At 47.5% G+C, this 21,086-nt stretch overlaps 2 protein-coding genes across 2 annotated transcripts in view; both read right to left on the bottom strand.

Moving 5' to 3' along the window:
• Positions 1 to 352: 352 nt before the first annotated feature.
• Positions 353 to 9,421, bottom strand: AP5Z1 (adaptor related protein complex 5 subunit zeta 1). The gene is made up of 17 exons (XM_071443914.1): positions 9,296 to 9,421; positions 9,007 to 9,144; positions 8,484 to 8,670; positions 7,334 to 7,475; positions 6,307 to 6,419; positions 5,963 to 6,131; positions 5,086 to 5,226; positions 4,717 to 4,754; positions 4,475 to 4,637; positions 4,035 to 4,213; positions 3,402 to 3,544; positions 2,507 to 2,656; positions 2,190 to 2,301; positions 1,705 to 1,802; positions 1,333 to 1,465; positions 1,020 to 1,234; positions 353 to 759 (listed from the first exon to the last, which is right to left on the bottom strand). Exons 1-17 carry the CDS (start codon positions 9,334 to 9,336, stop codon positions 495 to 497), a joined length of 2,427 nt encoding a protein of 808 aa, XP_071300015.1. The 5' UTR covers positions 9,337 to 9,421; the 3' UTR covers positions 353 to 494.
• Positions 9,422 to 11,023: 1,602 nt separating this feature from the next.
• FOXK1 (forkhead box K1) overlaps positions 11,024 to 21,086 on the bottom strand; it is a 56,205-nt gene continuing 46,142 nt past the window's right edge. The window contains exon 9 of the mRNA XM_071443926.1: positions 11,024 to 19,991. Within this exon, the coding sequence (XP_071300027.1) occupies positions 19,771 to 19,991 (221 nt within the window). The 3' untranslated portion in view covers positions 11,024 to 19,770. The remainder of the gene's footprint in view (positions 19,992 to 21,086) is intronic.

Here is a 21,086-nt window from a genome sequence, read left to right on the forward strand (position 1 = left end):
TCTCTTGGATCTCTCCATGTTCACTCCAGTGGTGAGACACAAGAGCAGTGAGGGCTCCCACATGTGATGGAGTCAGTTCTGCTTCCTCCAGCTCAGGCCTTTGCCTGATCTGCTGCAAGGAGAGGCAAGAGAAGCAGCACATGCAGGTGTAGTGAGAGCAAAGGGGAGGGGAAACAAGGCAGAGGAAGGGAGGGAACAAGTACATCTCCAAAGGGACAGGGTGTGCTGGCAGGGTATTAATGCACCATTCACTCTCCTGCAACATTTGCAGAAATCCACCAGGATTTCAATGCATACTCACTAGGAAGGGATAAAACAAGCTTAGGAGATAAAAAAGCAACAGGCACTAGGACAGAAATACAAACAGCCTTAGACCAGAGGAGCAGCCTCAGCTCTCCTTATTCCTGTTCCATTCACAATCATTTGTTCCTCTTTTCCAGTTAAGATCAGGGCCTCAGCCTTGAGTGTCAGCAGTGTCCACTGAGTTACTGCCCTCACACTGGCATGGAGCCTGGAGCAGGCTCCAGGAGCTGGGTGACCATCCTCAGGGCCAAAGGGAGGGAGTCATTCACCTCCTTCTGAAACTGTGTGCTGGCCACAGGTGGGGTGAACACAAACTGAGCCACACTGGGCATTTTCAGCAGGTTCATGAGCTCAGTTGCACGTATAAGGATCTCCTCAAGGTCTTCCTCACAGTAAACAGAAGTGACAGCAGGGCTCTGCACAAATGTCCTCATCTTGGACAGGAACATGGACACTCTGCAGGAGAGAAGGACGTGGATATCAGCTGGCAGGACCTTTTCACCCAGCCAGGTCACTGCTTCAGTGTGTAAACTCCAACAGAATAGTGCAGGTGACCCAGCATTAGTCAGCAGATGAATCCCACTCCTACAAACTGTGACCTTCCACAGCTCACCTCTGTCCTTTTTCAGTTCCATGACTCAATTATTAATTAACACCAGCAAATCCCCTTTTGGACCCTTGAGATCTGCACATTTCAACCCTTGGCGGGTGCTCACCTGGGGATCAAGTCCTGGCTGCGGGCTGCCAGCTTGGTCAGGGTGGCCATGAGGACACTGATGGCACGGGGGGCACAGCTGGGGGTGCTGGCCTGTGGCCTGAGCTGGGTGATCTCAAAGAGCACGGCCTCCAGGGTCTCGAAGAAGCACGTGATCTGCTCCACCGTGCAGCGCTTGTCGTGCGACACCGACAGGAACTCGCCGACAGCCCACGCCTGGTGCCAGGCCAGAAGGGAGCACAGGGAAAGGGAACTGAATCATTTTTAGGGAACAGAAAATCAGATGAGAGTGCAGCTGGAGCAGCCCTGCTCACCATGTGGGTGAAGATGGCCTCCTTGCTCTGGATGTTGCTGACTGCTCCTGAGAACTCCAGGATCTCCGTGGACAGCTCCACCACGAGCGCAGGGCGCAGCCCGCAGAGCATTGCCAAGTTTGAGCCCAGCACCCTGGAGCAGAGACAAGGGCACAGCTCAGAGCAGGGCAAGGTGGTGATGCTCAAAGCCAGGAGGGGCTGGCAGCACCCAGCCACTGGCACAGGGCTGTATCCTCAGGATGTTCCCAGCCAGGATGAAGGTGCAGCCCCCATATTGCACCCTTCAAAGGTACCTCACAGTGGGTCAAAGCTGAAAAGGCTCCTCCAGGAGGAAGGGCTGGGAGCTGGGCTGTGCCTCCTGTCTCATCTCACCTGTACACATCCTCTTTAAACGCTGGCATCTCATAGAGCTGGTCACTCCTCTGCAGCAGCAGCACCACCAGCTGGTTTATCAGAGAGCCATCTGCAAACTGAAAGCCAGCCCTTGTTTCAGCAGGACCTGTGACATCCAGCAGCCAAACCCCAAAATAACCAGCCAGGTGAGACAGCTGGCAGAGAAACTGCCTGATCTAGGAGGGGAGCTGTGCACAAAGCAGGTATCAGGCACTCACTGTGCTCTCATCTTTCTCCTTTACAGCTGGCTGAGAGCACAGAATGAACCTGACACTGCTCCACAGAGCTCTTCTTTTTTTCTGGATCAAGTGGCCAGCTCAGTGCTGGTTCATGCCAGTACCAATCCCACCCTCCCCTCTCTCAGAGCTGCAGCATCTTCCTAATTTTGCATCTACAACTGCTCTTCACATAACAAGAGATCCCTGCAGCACAACTGGGAACTGAAATCCCTCAAAAGGACCTACCTCTGCCACCACCCTGAAAAAGAGCTCCAGTAAGACAGGGACAGTCTCTGCACACTGCACCACCCTGGGGCTGCCAGCCAGGGATCCCAGCAGCTGCCGAAGTGGAACCAGACTGTGGGCAGAAGAAGAGTCACTGCTGAAGGTTTGTTCCCAGTTGCCCTTCCCGATGCCCCACAAGGCCTTTGAGTGCTGGCAAAGCTGACAGAGGGAAGAGAAATCCACCTCACGGCAGCTCAGAGCAGCTGTGCCTTTCCCAGTAATCCCAGTGCTGCCTCCCAGAGCTGGATGGCTGAAGCACACTCCAGGCAGGCTCCTACCTGTCTGGAGCATCCTCGGGAGCAGACGTGGTGCGGAGGAGATACTGGAACATGCTCTTGTAGAGGGGATGGTGGAAGGCCTCCAGACACGTGGCTGGTTTCCCAGCTGGGTCAGCCCCAGCCTTCTCAGAGGCAGGAAGAGCTGCTGCCCTAGCAGAGAACACAGAATGTGCTGCACTGTGAGAATGGGCCAGGGCAGAGCTGGGATCCTGAACACTGAACAGCAATCCAGGTCTAATCCAGGCTCTCTGGAAGGCAGAGAGCCAACCTGAGGAGCTCAGGCCCCCCATATTCAGGCAACAGTTTCAGACTTGCTTCTGTGTCAGGCCTGGGAAAGGGAAAACTGGCACTCTGTCCCTCAGTCATCCAAGCCCACCAACATCAAGGATGGCTCTCTTTTCTAAGCACTCCAGAAAGAGCTGTAATGTCAGGAGGACAAGGAAGAGCAGAGGTACAGCCAGTTCCAGTCCTACCCCATCTTCATGGACACTCACAGCTCCTAAGATCTCAGGAAGAAAATTCTGTGTGCCTCCAGGAGAACAAAGCCAAAACCAGGGCTAAGAACAGGAAAGGAAGAATAGGTATTTCACCTCTGTATTGAGGTGGTAGCTCGTGGAAGCCTCAAACATGTGGCAATCATTTAGAGCTGGATAGAGCTGAATGGCAACAGCTCCCTGAGCCCCAAAGACAGTCCAGTACTGAAATGTGAGAGCTGGGCACCTTCCCTTCCCATGTTCAACACATTGCTAAGAAAACTGCGCTGACATCTGTGCAGCCTTGTGTTACCCTGACTGCAGTGATTGCTCTGTGCCAGCTGAGGCTCAGGAGTGTGCACTGGGCTTTGGTCAGTGCTAAGATGCTGATTAACAAGTGAAAGGAAGGGAAGGTGCATTACCTCAGCTGGATGTCCAGAGCTGCTGTCAAACAGGGCAGGTCAAGCAGCAAATGGAAGATCTCAATGGTTGTGCCTGGATCCAGCAGAAATGGGAGAAGGTCCACAAACTCAGAGATCAGAGATGGGCTGTTCCACGCCAGGAACTGCAAGGAAAAAGCACAAACTGCTGCACAATCCCTGCTACTCCATCACACACCCAGACAACTCCACACTGTGACCAGATGGGATGAGAAGGGAAAGTCACTTCTGAAAAGAAAAAGTCTGAGGGTTTGGTCAAAACCCAGGAGCCTGTAAGAAGCTCAACACAGGCCTCTGGCAGCTGTTTCAGTGGCTGGCAAGCTGCAACTTCCTAAACTTTTCCAGAAACAAAGTGCTGTGTCCTGTGTTCACTGCGCTCCCCAGCCCTCTACAGTCCTGCCAACCCAGACTCTTCTCTCCTGGCAGTGCTGAACACACCCAAAATCCTCCTCCCCTTCGAAATCACACTTGTTTTGTAACAATCCTTCTTGCCTGTGCTCTCCCTAGCACTGCCATGAAGGCACATGGAGGGCTGTGGGGTACAAAAATGAAATTCTAGGGCACAGAAGGGGATGTGAAGCAGGCTCTCCCCTCTGCTGCTCCAACACATTGTACCTTGAAGAGATTTGGGAAGCTCTGCCTGAATATGCTGGAGGAGTCTGTGAAGAGCTGGCTGTTGTCTTTGCAGAACTGGACAAATTCAAAGGCCAGTGATGGGTTGTGGAAGAGCTGAGCTGGGATATCAGTGAAGAGGTGTTTGTAGATGGCATCCGAGTCCACAGCTGCCAGTCTGCCTGGGAGGACACAGCACCCTGCTGAGCACAGCCCAGCCCAGCCAGCAGCCCTGCCAAGGCTCCAGGGGCCAAGAGAGATCTGGGCTATGTTCCTCTAAAGAGCAGGGGACATCCCAGCTCCTGGGGTGGGATCATCCATACCAGAGCACAGGCAAGGTGGAATTACCAACTCTGGCAGGCAGCAAAGTGCCAGGACAAAAGTGCTGTGCTGGAATAGGCAAGACTGGATTGTGGAGGAGTGGGTGGGAGCTGAAGACTTACTGTGGTTCAGGAAGAACTGGGCAATGGGCAGCAGTGCCCTGGCATAAGTGGCATCCCCACAGATCCTGCTGTGCAGGATTTTCAGGAAGGAGGCAGCACGGCACACGTAGGAGCAGTCCTGTTTGCAGATGATGTCCATGATTGTCACTGCCTCAATGAGACACTGCAGGAGAGCAGAGATGAAGAATGGAATGGGGGAAACCACAACTCCCAGAACTTGAGCCCCACCTCTGTGTACTTACAGCTTTTTGCAGGTCTCCATCATCTTTCTTCAGGGGTCCTGCCAGAGAAATGAGTCCAAGTTAAGCTTTGAGCCATCACAGGAACATGAGGCTGTCAGTTTGAGCACTAACCCTGGTTTCAGGGCAGGCAGGAACACACACAGATCCTAAATTCAGGCCAATGAGAACCAAGTTTCACAGCCTCCCCTGCAAATCAAGGAGGCAGAACACGACTGCTGCCTCCAAATCCTTCCCAACACCCCAGCTCAGGGCTGGTCAATGGCTTCCCCCAGCAGCTGCAGCAGGCCCCATCCCTAACAGAGGATTCCAGAGATCCCAGCCCAAAGATGCAGCAGTATTTTGTGTTTTTCTCCCCCTGGCAGGACTCACGGCGGGTGCTCTGCTCCACGAGGCGCTGGCAGTACTCGAAGGCTTTGTCCCGCAGGCGCTCCCTGGGTGGGAGCAGCCGGCCAGGCGTGGCTGGAGCAGGGACCATGGATGTCACAGAGCTGTCCCCTCCTGCTGTGGCACCTGCACAGTGAACATCACACGTGTCAGCTCGTCACAGAGCTGTCCCCTCCTGCTGTGGCACCTGCACAGTGAACATCACACGTGTCAGCTCGTCACAGGCCATGGCACCCATGCAGCAGCCCAGCAACAGAAAGGCAGCTGATTGTCCCCAGGGGCAGAGTGAAGAACAGGAGGCTGAGGGAGAAGGGAATGTTACAGGAATATTAAGGAGATGCTGTCTCACATCATCCAGGCTTTCCTTCCTAGGAATCCATGGGGCTTTGTCTGAAAACAGGAGACTCACCCAACAAGTAATTCCCCAAGGAAGTATCAATAAGTATCAGTCAGGAGGTTTAGTGATATTCATTCCCAAACTTTCCCTGCTCCTAGTGCAAGATCTCTGAACTCTTGCCCATAATTCTGTCACTTAGAATGAGAGGATGGTTTGGGCTGGAAGGGATTTAAAGCTCATCCAGTTCCAAAGCCACTGCCATGGGCAGGGACACCTTCCACTATGTCAGGTTGCTTCAAGCCCTGCCCAATCCAGCCTTGAGCACTTCCAGGGATGGGGCAGCCACAGTTTCTCTGGGCAACTTGTGCCAGGGCCTCCCCACCCTCACAAGGAATAATTTCTTCCTAATATCTAATCAGTTTGAAAGAGAGGAATTCCTGGGTTGCTGGTGCAGCCACCTCATATGACAGATATCTGAGAGCACACAGCCTTCCTGGGGCTGCAGACCACACCTTCAATCCCTACCTGCATTAAGGGTGTCCAGCTCCTTGCCCCCATAGCACAGCAGCCAGTTTCTCAGCATGGAGAAAGTCTGCACGTTGAGCCACTGGTCCTGTGTGTAGTGCTGAGCCACTGAGAGCACTGTGAAGAAGTCTGTTGCAACAGCACCATCCACCTCTGTGATAGGAGCAGGCTGAGAGAGAAGATGCAGCAGGTCAGAGCCCCAGGCATATCCCACAAAAATGCTGAAGAACAGCAGCACTTCTAGACTACCCATTTCCAAAAGAAGGTGATTCTGGGAATTCAAACCAGCAGGTAACAGACTAACAAATGCTCTAGTGAGGTCACCATGGCAACCCAGCACTCACCTGTTTGGTTCTGGGACTGGAGAAGAAGCCTCCAGAGGGTTGAGCCATTCCTTGCTGAATGCTTGCATACCTCAGCCAGTCAGCCAGCTTTTTACTGACAACATTGATCTGTTCTGTACAAAGGAAGTGACAGGGTCATTGCTAGATGGGGCAGAGAAGCAGCCTCTGCAACATCTCCCTGTTAACCCTCAATTTCTGTGCTTTTTCTCCAGCCTGGATCACTCTCTGACCCAGCAATCCATAAAGAAACTGGTACCCCAAGGTGGATGTTCTATACTCCTCATACCCCCTCAGGCAGGGAGTGAGTGCTGGAGCCAAGGACTCTGCTACCAGATCACCCAAGAGACACTTGTTCCTTTGTCTCCATCCACAGCTGCTGTTGGGAGGAATGTACAAAACCACTGTCACATTATTCAGGCAGTGTCAGGCTTCAGCTCTGCAGCCAAAGGCACAGCTCCCTCCCTGGGAACTCTCAGAAGCTGGGGCAGGTGATCCCTCCTGCTCTGCCAGCCCATGCACCCAGCCCAACACCCTCCCCAAAGCTTCTCTGGCACACTGCATGAAGTTCACAAACCTCACAGGAAACTCCCAGAAACTTGCTCACAACTCCCCAGCATTTTAAGCCTGGAATGCCCTCCTAGGGTAACTCCCCACTACCCACCCAGTGCTGCCTCTCTGCTGAAGAGCACCTCTAGCTGTTCCTGCTGCTCTCCTGACCACGAGCACAGGCACATCTCTGTTTGTCTCTCTCTCTTGGCTTGATGCTCTTCAGGACAGCTACAATTTCACACTCCTGCTGCATGTGGAGACCTCAGCTCGAGCACATGTTCCTGTTATACAAATCCATGGCCAGGATTTGACTGGAAGGCCCAGTCCCAGTTCTGTGTGGTGGAATACATCTCACCCAGTAAGTTCCCTTTCCTCACAGCAGAGCTCTCTCTTTTGACAGCACCTTCCAGCTGAGAGCCTTCTGATCAGTACCCAGACCACAGCCAGGTGGCAATCTCAGCCCTTCCTATAGATTTACCTTCTGTTAGGGATTCTGGGGAAAGGCTGATGACATTTGCCAGGACGGGAAGAAGGAACCGAACACTCTGACCCTCGGGCAGTCTTCTTTCAAGGAGCTGCACAACACGCTGCCCCACAGCTGCCACTTCACCCTTATTTCCCTGAAAAAATAAAGAAGAGGTAAAGATAAATAATCTACCACTACTAGAGACCAATCTCCTCCACCAGGCATCAATACCAAAGTCAAACACAAAAATAACCAACAGCACAGGGGATTTTAGCACATTTTACAGAGATTTTCTGCAATTTGAATTCAAAGATCCCAAACTGTGGTGCTGCTTATGTATTTTTACATCCTGGAACTGCAGGACAGTCCCAAGGCTGGATATGGGAGAGAGGAGCTTTGTGAGGCAGCACATAAATAACACATTGCTGGTTTCTGTTTCATTTCCTTTAGTTAAGCAGACTCAGATGAATGTCAGAAACATTGGAGACGTTTCTAAGCACACAGTGAAACTCAGAATGAGAAGTTTCACAAAAATATTTTAACTTTAACAGGCACAATAAAAGTAAAAGAAGGAGAGGAAAAAGAGAAGTTTCTAGCTTGTTCCCCAGACAGCACTCAAAACAGGGAGATCCTCATGTTTGCTTCTCTTCATGGAGAATCTGGACCTTTGAAGTGTCATTTGCATTTACAGTTTTACATGTTTTGTAGGTTCTGTGTATGTTTTTTATATGTGTACATTAAAGCCAATATCATAAGGAGAATATCTAAAGTCTTTCCCAGGTTCAAGCAACCCTGATTTGAAATCTATTCCAGCAGCCAGCTCTAAAGGGTTCTTTTTTGATTTGAAATCCTGATTTGAAATCTATTCAGCAGCCAGCTCTAAAGGGTTCTTTTTTGCTTCCAGGTTCTCAGTGTCTAAACATGATAATTTTAAGCATTTTTTGTAGTTAAGTGCTATACACAAAAATCTGCCATTTTTTTCCCATGCAAAGCAGAATAATGAGAGCCTTTAAATAAACATTGAAATACCTCTGCTTTTTTCTACATACTTACAATTGATTTTCACTCTCCTTGAGCTCAGGGAGGAGCTCAGGAGCAGGGAACAATCAAAAAGCAAATCCGTATTGAGAAGGGAAGATCTCTGATTTGACAGGTCATTTACCTGAGCCAGAAGGACAGAGGATACCAGGCTCAAGAGCTTTGTATCTTGAATCTCATCACAGGAGAGGACAAGATCGCTGCAAGGTGACATCTCTCTCAGGATGGCAGCACACAACACCTGAATCTGCTCAGGAGTTTTGGGTGAGCACAGCACTGTCTGCAACTGCTCCACAAACTTGCCATCGAGCCTGCAAGAGTCACAGTAAACACCACTGCAAGGCAAGAAAAGATCCAGATGTTTATTTCCTGCATAATTTTGGCTTTGGGATGATCCCCCTTGACAGTGCCTAATGCCACTCACCACCTTCATTTCTGAGTGAAGCCTCAGTGACACCAACACTTGTTAACATTGCTGCAAAAGGAGATGGGCACTTCTGCTTAGCAAGGGGGTGTAAAGCAAAGAGGGGCTTTGTGTTCAAAGTAAACCTAGGGTTTTCAAGGCAGCGTGTTATTTTAGAGCCCTTTCTTTTTGGTTAGAAGGTAACGCATCTCGAACACCCGGGGGGCACAAGGCACTCACTCACTTGCGGGGGTACTTGGTGGCGGCCACGGTGAGGTGCAGCCTCTGCAGCCCATCCACGGCCTCGGGGCCGGCCTCGGGGCCCTGCAGCAGGGCGGACACGCGGGCGGTGAATCTCCGCAGCTCCTCCTCCTGGATCTCCCTGCCGGGCCGGTCGGGGCTTGTCAGAGCCCGGGCCCCCTCGGGAAGCTCCGGGCTGCAGGGTCGGTACTCACCGCCCGCCCCTCCGCTCCCGCCACCGCCCCCGCCCGGCCCGAGGGCTCCGTGCCGCTGTCCCTGTCCCCCTGTCGCACCTGGCCTGCCGGAGGAAGCTCTCGGCAGCCGCCGTGAACATCCCGGCCCCGCCGCCGCCTGGGCCCGCCGCGCCGCGGTACGCGGCCAAAGCCGCCCCCCATGGGCGGGCGGTACGCGGCGCTGGCTCCGGGAGCACGCGGCGGCTGCTGCACGAAGGTTCCGCCCGGCGGGAAGGGCTCGCAGAGGCGCGGAGGGGGTGACCAAAATCCGCGCTGGTGGCTGCAAAGGGACTGTCCGAGGGGCTCTGTTATTATCTGCAAGGGGACTGTCCGAGGGGCTCTGTTATTATCCCCCACCTCAGGAGCCTGAGCACAAGCTGGGCTCTGAGGCCACCCCACTCTAGGCATTCAGACCTATGGAGAACATCATTACATGGCAGAGATGGGAGTTGGGGCTTCTGCAGCAGTGATGGTAAAAGACAATAAATGTATCAGCCTTTCCTGCAACCTGTTCATAAAACAGAGATTTCCAAAACGGGTACGAGATGTTAAACCAGCTGCTCAGTCTTCAGCACTCCCAGAAGTCAGAAATCCACCAGGACCTTCTCTCCCGACTGCTAACACAGCTGGAGCGGAGGAGATGCCAGGGGATGGGATTTGGCACTTTGCCTTTGGTAATTCCCTGCCCTGTGCTCTTCTGGCATTAAAGTTCATTAGCACCATGCCTGGGCAATCAGCCAGCAGAGCAGCAGCACGCAGGGAGCCAAAGACAGGATAATGTTAAAATACACCACCCAGAAAGGGCTCTGGATCAATACATTTGCTCACTGTGTACTGTGTTATTAATTTTTTAATTAGTCAATTATAAAAAACCCATCCTGTCGTAACTGAAGGGAGACTACAAGAAAGAGAGAAACTTTTTACAAGGGCATGGAGTGACAAGACAAAGGGGAACGGCTTCAGACTGAGAGGGCAGGGTTTGATGGGATATTGGGGAGAAATTCTTCCCTGTGAGAGTGCTGAGGCCCTGGCACAGATTCCCAGGGAAGCTGTGGCTGCCCCTGGATCCCTGGAAGTGACCAAGACAGGCTGGACAGAGCTTGGAGCAACCTGGGATAGTGGAAGATGTCCCTGCTCATGGCAAGGATTGGAACGAGCTGATTTTTAATGTTCTTTCCAACCCAAACCATTCAATGGTTCTAAAATTCTATGAATTACAGCTACTCTATGTCAATTGAGGCCTTAAAATACATTACTATTTAATTTTGGAGCTAAGAATGTTTAGTCAAAATAAACCCAGAACTTAAATTGTAGCTGCATTAGGAAGAAAAAGGAGGAAAAGTCTAACTACAAGACAGATAAAGTATTGTTTTCTGATCTCACAGGCTTAAATGTAAACAATTATTATAAATTACAGGGGAACACACTGGAATAGTTTAACTTTCAAAATAACAATGTTTCACTTCATGACAAAACAAAAGCTGGAGCTGGAGGAATCCTTTATGAGCCCCAGGGGAAGCATCACAGATCTCAAACACACAAGTCCATATGTTCACTCTGCTGTGAGCCAACAGCTGCCCAAATAACTGACAAGGGATCAAAAGTGGGGTGTCTGAACTCCAAACACTGCAAGGTGTGCAGATACACACTTCCTTCCTACAGGAAAAAAGAAAGGAAAAAATATTAAACACAGTCCCCTCACTGCTGCAGGAAACTCAACCCCCCTGTGATGTTACACTGCAAGGAGCCAAATCTGGCACCCAAAAACAGCAAAGCAATTTCAGGGCATTTTCTCTTTCATATATAATTTTATTTCTGGTTATAGAAACAAATGCTAAGAGGAGAAGCAACATTCCCCAACCACATACATCAAATTAAGGTAACAGAACAGTTAAAATAAATGAAAAAAAAAAAAGTAGAAATTTAAACCTTTGTTATAGCTTTAAAATATTAACGTTCTCGATACATTAGAAATCACATTCAGATCTCAAATTACTTAAAAAATGTATGGCTCTATATTAAAAAAACAAACAAACAAAACCACTGTATCCCATCTGAAGTGGAAACACAGGTCCTGCTCCTGGGATGCAGGATCCCACACCCTACTGGGAGCCAGGGCTGCCTTGAGCATCTCACAGGAGCAGCAGCATGGCCAGAGAAAGAACATGAACTTCACATCCACTGCCCCCATGGAGCTCCCCCCTTGGGATACACACCTGCTTTTGAAAAAGCACTGATAACGAAAACAAGTCACAAAAAAACCCCAAAACAACTTTTGATATCAGCTGTAAAAAAAACCCAAAACAACCCCACAAAGCCCAAAACATCTGGCTGGAGGTGTCTTGCACAGGCAACACCAGGAACTGAAATGCAAGCATGGCTTTAGTTTCCCCTTTCCATCACCTTCTTATTTTATAAAATAAGTGCCAAACCGAGGTGAAAGGGGTAAGGCTGGCCCAGATCTCTGTAGCAAACCCTTCTGTGAAGCCACTGAGGTATTTCAGGTTCTCCTTTCAGCCTTCCCCAGGGACTCGGTGGGAATGAGCATCTGCAGAACAGGGGGGAGAGTTGGATTTTGTTTTTTATTAGAGCAATTATTCAGGGTTGGATGTGAATTTCCAGCTTTACCATCCGTTGCTCACACACAGCTTTTGATTTATCCCTAAACAGCTTTGAACAGTCCTTTGGATAACAGTCCTTTGGATAGCTACAGACTCTTAAAATGCTCTTTTTGGCTACGTGGAGGTTGGCTGGCAGGCTGGGCAAGGCCAGCCTCCTCAGCACAAACAGCATGTCCAGAACCCAACACAACATATGGTCTTGTAAGATTTTCATATTTTAAAGCCATTTTCTGTATCACTATATTTGAATGTGTTTGGTTTTGCTTTTGGTTTTTTTTTTTTTCTTTTTCTTTTTTTTTTTTTTTTTTTTTTTACATTCTGTTTTCTATTAAAGCAAAAAGATCTTACAAATAATACTCTGGTTCCCTCTACTTCAAGCCCATTTGAGGGAGAAAAAAAAAAAAAGAGAGATTAAGCAAGTTTAGGTTTACAGTAATTCAATTGCTACAGAGCCAACTTAGCAGCCTGCCCACCTCCCAAGAGCAGCATATAAATCAGCAGAACATCAGGATGTTCTGCACCAGACTTTTAGCAGCAAGACAGTGAAACAGAAGGAATTCTCACTTTTTCTGCTCCATTTAAATCTCATTTTTCATCAGCTACCAGACATTTCTCCTCACCGTTGCCCTTAGCTTTAAGGAAGGCTCTGTCTCAGACTGCTTTAGGTGAAAGTGAGGTGGGGTAGGAGCAGGACAGAGAGGTCCAGATCACAGCATAACCTGGCAGCAGACACAACCAAATATTAGGGGAAGTCTGGGTTTCACAGGGGCTGTTTTCTGCTGGATGAGGAGGAAAGCTGCTTCCTTTCACTGCTCCTATTCTGGTCACTCTTCCTATCACCAACCCTGTCCTCTCCCTGAAGAACTGAAGCCCCATCACCAGGCAGGGATTGCTGAGGTGAAGCTTTCACTCAGATCCTCACAGAGAATTTCTGCTTCTGGAAGAGCAATTAGGATTAGGAAGTCAAATATCACTTGCTTTTGTTCTCAAGAGATCCAAGTGGTTCAAAATACACCCTTCTGTGAATTTAGTGATCCCTGTGGAATTAAATCACATCTGAACTCTGGCCAGTTCAGTAAAATTTACTCCCTGTGAATGGAAACATTAGAAAAACTCTTCTGTGCTTGTTTTTAAGGGGATACAGACACACCTCACCCCAAAAAGAGACAGAAGCATGACAAAAGGAAAATAATCTCACCACAGAGGAAAAGAAACAATTTCCTAGTGCCCCAGTGTTAGCTTAGCCACCTGACAGAGAGGAATTCCTCAGCCTTGCACCATCCTCGTGGACCCCCCATCAATCTCCTCTGTTAGAAATCAGGTCCCATTACTGACAGAGCAGAATCTGTAAAGAGCTCCCTGATACTGCACCTAGAGAGAACTGCAGACAAGAAAGGATTCCAGCTTTCATTAGTGCCATTTGGGGGGGGTTTCCTTGCCAGAAAAGCAGCGTGGGCTGGGGTTGCTGCAAGCAGGACAAAGGCAGAAGCAGGGAGATGCTACACAAGGAAGATGCAAGTACCAAGCTGCCTCTTCTGCTCTGTGAGAGGAATGAAAGCAATCACTGAAGTAAAGCTGTTTCCACTGGTTGCTCACATTCATTACAAAAATAGGTTTATCATTCTTTCAGAGTCAGTGCCTGGTGCAGGAATTACCAACACTCTGTATAAAAGTCTGTGTAAGTACCATTCAAGAGAAGGAAATAGTCATGGACCATTTATATATCTATATTGACACACACGCTCACACACTCACACATTAATAAATATAAATTTTATGTTTACACAGATCTAATTTAATATTCTCTGAAAAAAAAATATTTAAAGGGTTTCTTCCTTAGCTGCCACCCATGAATTGTCAAATTTTTTTTCTGTCTTGAGAGCAAAGGAGTAGATTTGGCACAACTACCCTGTGCTCTGAAACTTAAAGTGACACATAAGGAGAGGACCAACCATACATTCTGAAAGGTTTTAATTCAGTGTTGGTAAATTGAAAAGGTATCAAAAGAATTTTCCAAACATATAAATACAAACGTCACAAATTGATTCAAAATTTGGAATTTAAATATAGTGCTCCAAGAAAACCAAGTATTTTTCAAAATGTCTTGCTCAGGCCAAAGTAAAATGCTCCCTGGTGTATTGCTGCCCCATGAAAGACACCCTAACAGAGAAAGCCCACTCTCAGAGCTACAGAATTCCCACTGCTGGTCATGGCATGGGAATCCACCCACACCTGCATGCACAAACACGTGCACTGACCTGCAAACAACCCACCCAGCAGAGAGAGGTGCTGATCTAACACATCCCAGCCCAGAGAGAGATTCCCCAGCCATGTTTTGATCAGGTGCAGATCAACATGCAAGAAGGCATCAGCTCCAGCAGCCCAGATGACCTTGTAGTGTACCTGTTCTCTGCAGCACAGCTGGCTCCTTTGGAAGCTACACTTTCCAGCAGTAGTGTGTATGCTATAGTAGCAGCAGCTTGGGCATCATTTTTCACCCAGAAGGACACAAAAAGTTCTACAACAGATTGTTTACTCGTGTAACTGCAACCTGACACAAGAATCCTAGCCAGATGCAGACCTTCAAGCAATGGAATTAAATTAGGAGGTGGATTAAAGAACTCTGGAGTTGACAGATGTAACTACAAATAGAGGGGAAAAACTGATGAAGAGCAGAAACAGGAGCTGCCCAAGAGACTGGCTGGCAAGAGAAGACAGATCATTTACTGCAGGGTGGCATCTGCAAACTCAAAAACTCAGTGTGCAGCAAGGGCAAAATTATGAAACACATCCTGTTCCTTTAGAGGTTCATTCTTAATGCCCTAGTCCAACTTATTAGCAGCAGGACTTAAAACAAACCTCAAAGATTTTGCAGCAGGTAGAAACTCAAGGCAATTTCCACATTGGATTGAAACTATCACTTGATAAGATTAAGCACAGGTATCTTTAAAAGTGATCAGGATCCTTCAGTGCTGCTTCCTGCTCAAAAAGACCCAAGCTAGGACTGTTCCTTGGAAGAGAGAGACAACATGGTGGCCTCTGCACAAATGCAATCCAGTCCACCCTCTGATTTGTTCCTTACACTTTACATTTGGCTTGCAGCAAGAGACCAAACAGGTACTGGGCTGTACTGGCAGAAGTGCAGCTACCAGGCCAAGGGAAGGGATTCCTCTTCCAACCCATCCAGCACTCCCCAGATCATGTCTGCAGCACTGTCTCTGCCTTTGGGCTCCCCAGCACAATTCCACCTGATGGACAAAAAGAGACCAAGACAACCAGGCTGGTTCAGCCTTAAGAGAAGGAACAAATTGGAAAAAATCTTACTGGAATCTTCAAGTTCCTATTTGCAACACACAGAGGAGGCAGAGCTGGGTTCTCCTCAGAGGTCAGGAACAAATGCAGCTGCATGGGAAATTCTTCTTATGCTGCTGAGAAGTTTTCACCTTGTGTGGTGAGAGTGGATTCTCTAAGGAGAGGTACAGAACTACCACTAGGTGAAATGCAAGATCCTCAAATCCAGGAAACACTTCTCCTTCACCCTACATTTTGACATTCACTTGCACACTAGCACACACCAGTGATACCAAACAAATACCCCCTTGCTGACACAGATGAGAAGTTCCAACACCAACAGAACATCCCCAGCAGGCAGGGAGAAGTGTTCCACACCACACTGCAAAGAGTTCAGGTCAGATGCTCTCACTTGCTTAGATACAGGTCCCTAGCCTTCTGTGCTCCAAGTTTTATTCCATTGTGGGCATTTCACTATTGAAAAAGGAAAAAAAAAGTGGAAATTAACTCTGAATGACAGCTCTAAGTCAGTACAAAAGACAAAACATGCAAAATCAAGTTTACTCCCCCCAAAATTTGATGCTAGACCATGACATTGATGGCAGAAGCACTGTAAGAGCTTGAGCTGTTATTTCTTTCCTTACAAAGCTTTAACATGTCTCTGAAAACACTCTCCTGAATAAGCTCTGCCCAACAGTAACATGTCTAGAACACAGCATGAAAATTCATTCAGGGCGACCAAAATGACCTTTCTCAACCTGTTCTGGAGCTCCATGTATTCCACAGGTATTTTCATTCTTGAGTCCTCAGGCAGAGCTTAATGCAAGGTGCTGCTCCTGTCAGTGGATAAAAATGACTGGATATGCTACAGGGGACAGTGTTAATGGTATGGGGGAGGGAGGAATATGGGAAGGAAAAAGAGTTGAAAAGAATATATGAGCTAATCATGAACTTCAATTTTGTGCTCAGCACTGTGCTGTGTTATCACTAAATCAGATTAAATTGATCTTTCTCTATAAAGCTTTCTGTATCATAAGAGCCAAGGTCAAGACAAACAACATGGAATTCCAGTGGAACAGAACAAAGAACGACTGCATTCAACTCTTGCAAACTGGGGCAAAGAAAGTTGCTATAAACTAACTGTGATCAAAGTAAAATTAGTCAATGTCATTGCCTAAGGTGAAAAAAAAATCAATAGGGAATGGTGGAAAGTGAATTCACACATGAAGAACTTGCTTTTACAGTTTTCCCAGGTCCAAGTTATTGCAGTTTAAATATTCAATATGCCTTGACCTTCATTACACAGAGAGCAGAAAATCCAGTGAAACCTCCACCTTCACTTCCCCTCAAACCTTTAGTTAATGTAATCAAAGATGAGATGCAACTTTTTAGACAATAAAAACAAGTCAGATTATAAATTTAAAATAATCTGAGCACTGCATATAACCATTAAGGTAAACATTTTCTTTCTAGTTGAAGACTTAATTCTACCACCACACCTCTGCAGCCTGGAGAATCAGGACTGGTATGTAGAGAGAATGGTGCTGTCATCCAGACTGATCGGTGCTGAAAGAATTCATCTGGAGGCCTGAAAGAAGATGTCTTCATCTCACATGTTCTGGATGAGGACCACACTTTTCCACAGCTCTCAACACGATTTAGCAGGAACAGTTATTTTACCTGGTACCAGGCAATGTTTAGCCAAACCTACAAAAAAAATCTGCAAGTGGCAGGACTGCTTCCTACAGCAGCAGAGGGATGCAAGAGACTGATAAAGCAAAAACCCCCTGACAGGGTGAACTGACAAGCTCCAGACATCTCAAGCAGAAAGGGTGAACAGAACAAAGATGTTTGCTTATCCTCAACTCCCATTTGAACCAGCAGGCATTGTGAGCCACAAAAAGAAGAGACAGAAAGTGTAATTCTGTTCTAAATATTCAGGAGGCAGATCTACACATGCAACCTGAGGATGGACTTTCAAGAGGTATCTACAAAGCAGCAGCTTTATGGTGGATGAAAACATTGTCACTCAGCTGATGTCTTTCTATGGTGCTGGATTAGTTTACAGAAGTTCAGGTTTTAATTACTTAGACTCTTCAAGAGAAAAGCATCAGCAAAGAAAAATCCACAGAATCTTGGCAGCTCCACATTCTGAACAGTTTTCTGTTGGTTTTTCATCCTGCTCTGACTCACCCAACATTCTGGAAACCCAAGGAGTCCTGTGCTTTTGGAGCGCTCCCGAGCCTCGGGGCTGTTTCAGAGGCGTGCCTGTACCTAAACCAGCAGTCACCCGAAAGTAATGATTCATCACAGAGACTGTGCTGCACTCTCACTTGTGCCTTCTGCCTAGAAGTTCATTTTATTGACTCCTGGCTTTGAAAAGGCTACAGAAAACAGAGCTAATCTCTGTGCTTTTCCGCTGCGCCACACCTCGCCTTCCTAGCGGGAGAAGGGACAGCTGGAGGCCAGCCTGCTTCAATTACTTTGTGGTCTCTAACAATCCTCCTTCACAAAACCATTTCAAAGTACTAAAATCCCATCTAATAACTTGTCACTAAGGGCACACACCTGAATTCTGAAAGCCCGGCTGAGATAAATGATCTGTCATGAATATTTTATGTGCCTCTCTCCGCAGAAAGTAACCGCAAATCATGAGAGCAAGAAATTCTTTCCTTCTTTCAGCAATATTTCTCACAAAATAATGGACTTGAGAATTAAACATGTCTGGATTTTATTCAAGTGGTGGGACTTGGTTATTGAATAGGATTTGGCAAAGACAAAGGAAACCTAGAAGGGAACAAGTGATGCCAGCTGTTACCTTGTGGACTTCCTGCCCAGATTCCAGCAGGCAGTGAAGGGCTGTGCCTTGCCCCTAATCCCCATGGATATGCTGACAGTATCATTTACTGCACATTGGGGAGGGCTTTTTGCAATGTTTCTGCAGTGGGTTTTGCCTGTCTGCCTTGTCAGGCTGCACAGGACAGCAAATCAGTACAGATGGGAGATAGCCCACCAGAGGCACAGCCTACCCCTCTTAAGTCTCTCTTGCCATTACCAAAGCTGTAACATTTGTTAAATTAAAAAATCTCTGCTGTGCTGCCAGAAGACATGTTAGCCAAGGGGACTGCAAAGGGTGTAAAGCCAAAGGGGTTTGCTGGAGCCTACAGGCAGGGGTGGATTTCTTTGCCAGTCATAAGGTGTCACAAGTCAAATCTGCCTTCCTTGAAAGACATCCTTGTACTGCGTGAGGAGCCTGGAACACAGTTTGAGTAAAGGCCTCCTCCTACTGGCCAACCCAAATGGTCCTCAAGGCAGGAGAGATGGGAGAGGGAGCCAAGAAATGAAAGCAAACCTCCAAATCAATTATGCTAAAACTGTTGGAAGACCTCCAGTGAGTTTTGCCACATGGAAAATAAAAGAGAAGTCTTTTGCCTTGGTCTACTACACCCTGACAGAATTTGAATGAACCATGGTATGACCTCTGCTGCCTCTCATCCAAGCCCTAAACTTCCCTCTCCAAAGAGTAACACAGGAATTTTGCTGTTAGCCATGAAAGAGGGTCAGCTCTGACCTCCTGACCAGGGTCCATCAAGCTAAGAACCACACCACCACCAAGAGGTGAAGGTGACAGCTTTAGTGCAGAACATCAACCAATATTTTCTCAAGTTCACAAAGACAGTGGCCATGCCTTCACCTACAGTGCTAATTTGAACAAAAGCTGGTGCTTCACACAAGCTGTAATCAATCAAATGCACACAGAGCCTCCTGGAGACACCCTTCCCCATGGGATCCTCAGGCATCAAGATACTTCGGCTGTTGTCCAGAGCAAGTGATGAATAATTGTAAGAAATTATTTGTAAAGATACAAACCCCTTTGTTTTTAACATCTTTACAGAAACCAAGTTAATACAGTTCCTCTGTCATCCTATTCTCCCTCAGAGGGAATGGAAAGAAATTTCATCTGGAAATCCAGGTGGCTGAGCCCTGTAACTCTTCCTCCTGAATCCCCATATAAATAAACATTTATATTCAGAATTTTCTGTTTTAAAAAACCAGAATCATTTGCCTTTTTTTTTTAAGCTTGGTACCATGTTTCTTTAATGTTGTTGTGAGATACTGCACCCATCTTTCAGCATTTGATTGCCTTAGGTGACCTTTTTAAAATGGTCCTATGGTTCAAAGCTCTCAGAAGCGTGGTATTAAGGCATAGAACGTGAGGAGTTTTCTTTCCAGGGAGCAGACTGTATTTGTATTACATTCCTTTAGATTCTGAACTGCAAATCCCATCCCCTTGGAGCCAAAAGGGGAAAAGATAGTTAAAAATATCCCAGCAGTCATACAATCAGTTGTCTGTATTTTTTTGAATCTTAAAAAAAAAAAAAAAGTAGAGACAGAACAGAGTTCCAGATATGGGTTCTTGGGAGGGATTTTCCATTCTTTTTGGCACCTTGTGATTATAAGAGCTGTTGTCCTCCCATTGAAAAAATCTGCCTTTAAAAAGAGCTCTTTATCAGCTGTGTTTTGAGCTGTTACAGTTGTGGTTGGTTTCCTGTGAAAGCTGCTTTAGGGCTCCTGCCATCCCATGCCCACCCCGCCATCACTCCAGCTCCTCCCACCGCTTCTTCATTCACTGGTTGCCTGTCCCTGTGGCACTGTGGGTGTGATGACTGCAGCCTGGGCTGGCACTGCTGCACTGGGCTCCTCCAGCCGTGCCCTCTTCGCCTCAGGCTCGCCGGACGAGGCTGCTGCCGTCTCTTCGGTCCCTGCCTCGCACACCCGGCTGACCACAACAGGAGTGGACGAGCTGGCCTGGGCTGCAAGGAGCTGCAGTGGATTTGTAAGAGCTGGGAAGGAAGATAAGAAAGAGAAGCACAATTAGTGGGGTGAAGCAGAACAAGTGTTTGCTATTCCAAGCAAAGCAAGAGAAGAAAATTGCACTGTTCAATACAACAGCTGGCACAGGGTCAAATGTTGCTTCCCAGTGCATTTTGAAAGCCTGGCTTGCCTTGTCCTTCCCTCTCCCTCCACAACCTCAGCTTTTCAAGTTTACCAAACCAGGAACAACCCCTTTCACAGGAAAACTTCCTTCTTCCCATGCACTGTCAAACAAGGCATTGCTAGCTAAGTATTTGTTCCCAGCACGGAAGGATCAAGCTCTAGCTAAAATCACAACACATCTCTTTGAGAGGTGGTTCTGATTGTAGGTGGCCAGAGAATTTCTCATGAACTCCAACATCCATGTGCTGGGCTTTGTATTTGGAGGTTTAGAGGCTCCCTTGAGCCCTGCTCATGCAGGAAGAACAAACCAGGCTGTTGGGAAATAGAATCCCAATATTGAGTGTACTGACATCCCACTTGTAAAAGGGGCAGGAAGAAGCTTACCCTAGACAACCACATGTGTTCCCATCAGAACTGGGATCAAAATAAAGGAATTTCTGGCTTCCAATCTTGTATTGCATTACTGACACAAGGTCTCACCCTCCCATTAATGAAAGTGGTTAGAAAAAAGATGATTTAAGTAGCAATCCTCTGTAAAAATGTCTACAATTCCTAGTTCCAGACAGAGAATGTGCTTACACACTGACTTTGGCACACACCACTGCTTGGAAAACAAAACACATGCAGTTTTTGGACTCTGCATCAATCAGAGAGGAAGCCAAAGGGGACTCAGGAAACAGCACATCCTCTGCCCTCCAGACTCATTTGCAAAGGATGGAATGACTGAACATCAGTGCTGTGTTCACTGCTAAATGCATGAAAAAGAATCCCTAGGATAAATAAACAAAGCCAACAGAACAAAGGCCCTCAAAGCCCAATAACTTCTACCAAGGCATGAGAAGAAAGCTGTAGAGTATCAAGAGGATGAAAGGAAAAAAATAGGGTATAGATGAGGGCAGTCAGCAATTACAGCTTAGTGACTTAGAGAACCTAAATCATGC

Source organism: Agelaius tricolor, unplaced genomic scaffold (assembly GCF_023055355.1).
Source record: "Agelaius tricolor isolate 1412-34295 unplaced genomic scaffold, bAgeTri1.0.p SCAF_19, whole genome shotgun sequence".
Lineage (NCBI taxonomy): Eukaryota > Metazoa > Chordata > Aves > Passeriformes > Icteridae > Agelaius > Agelaius tricolor.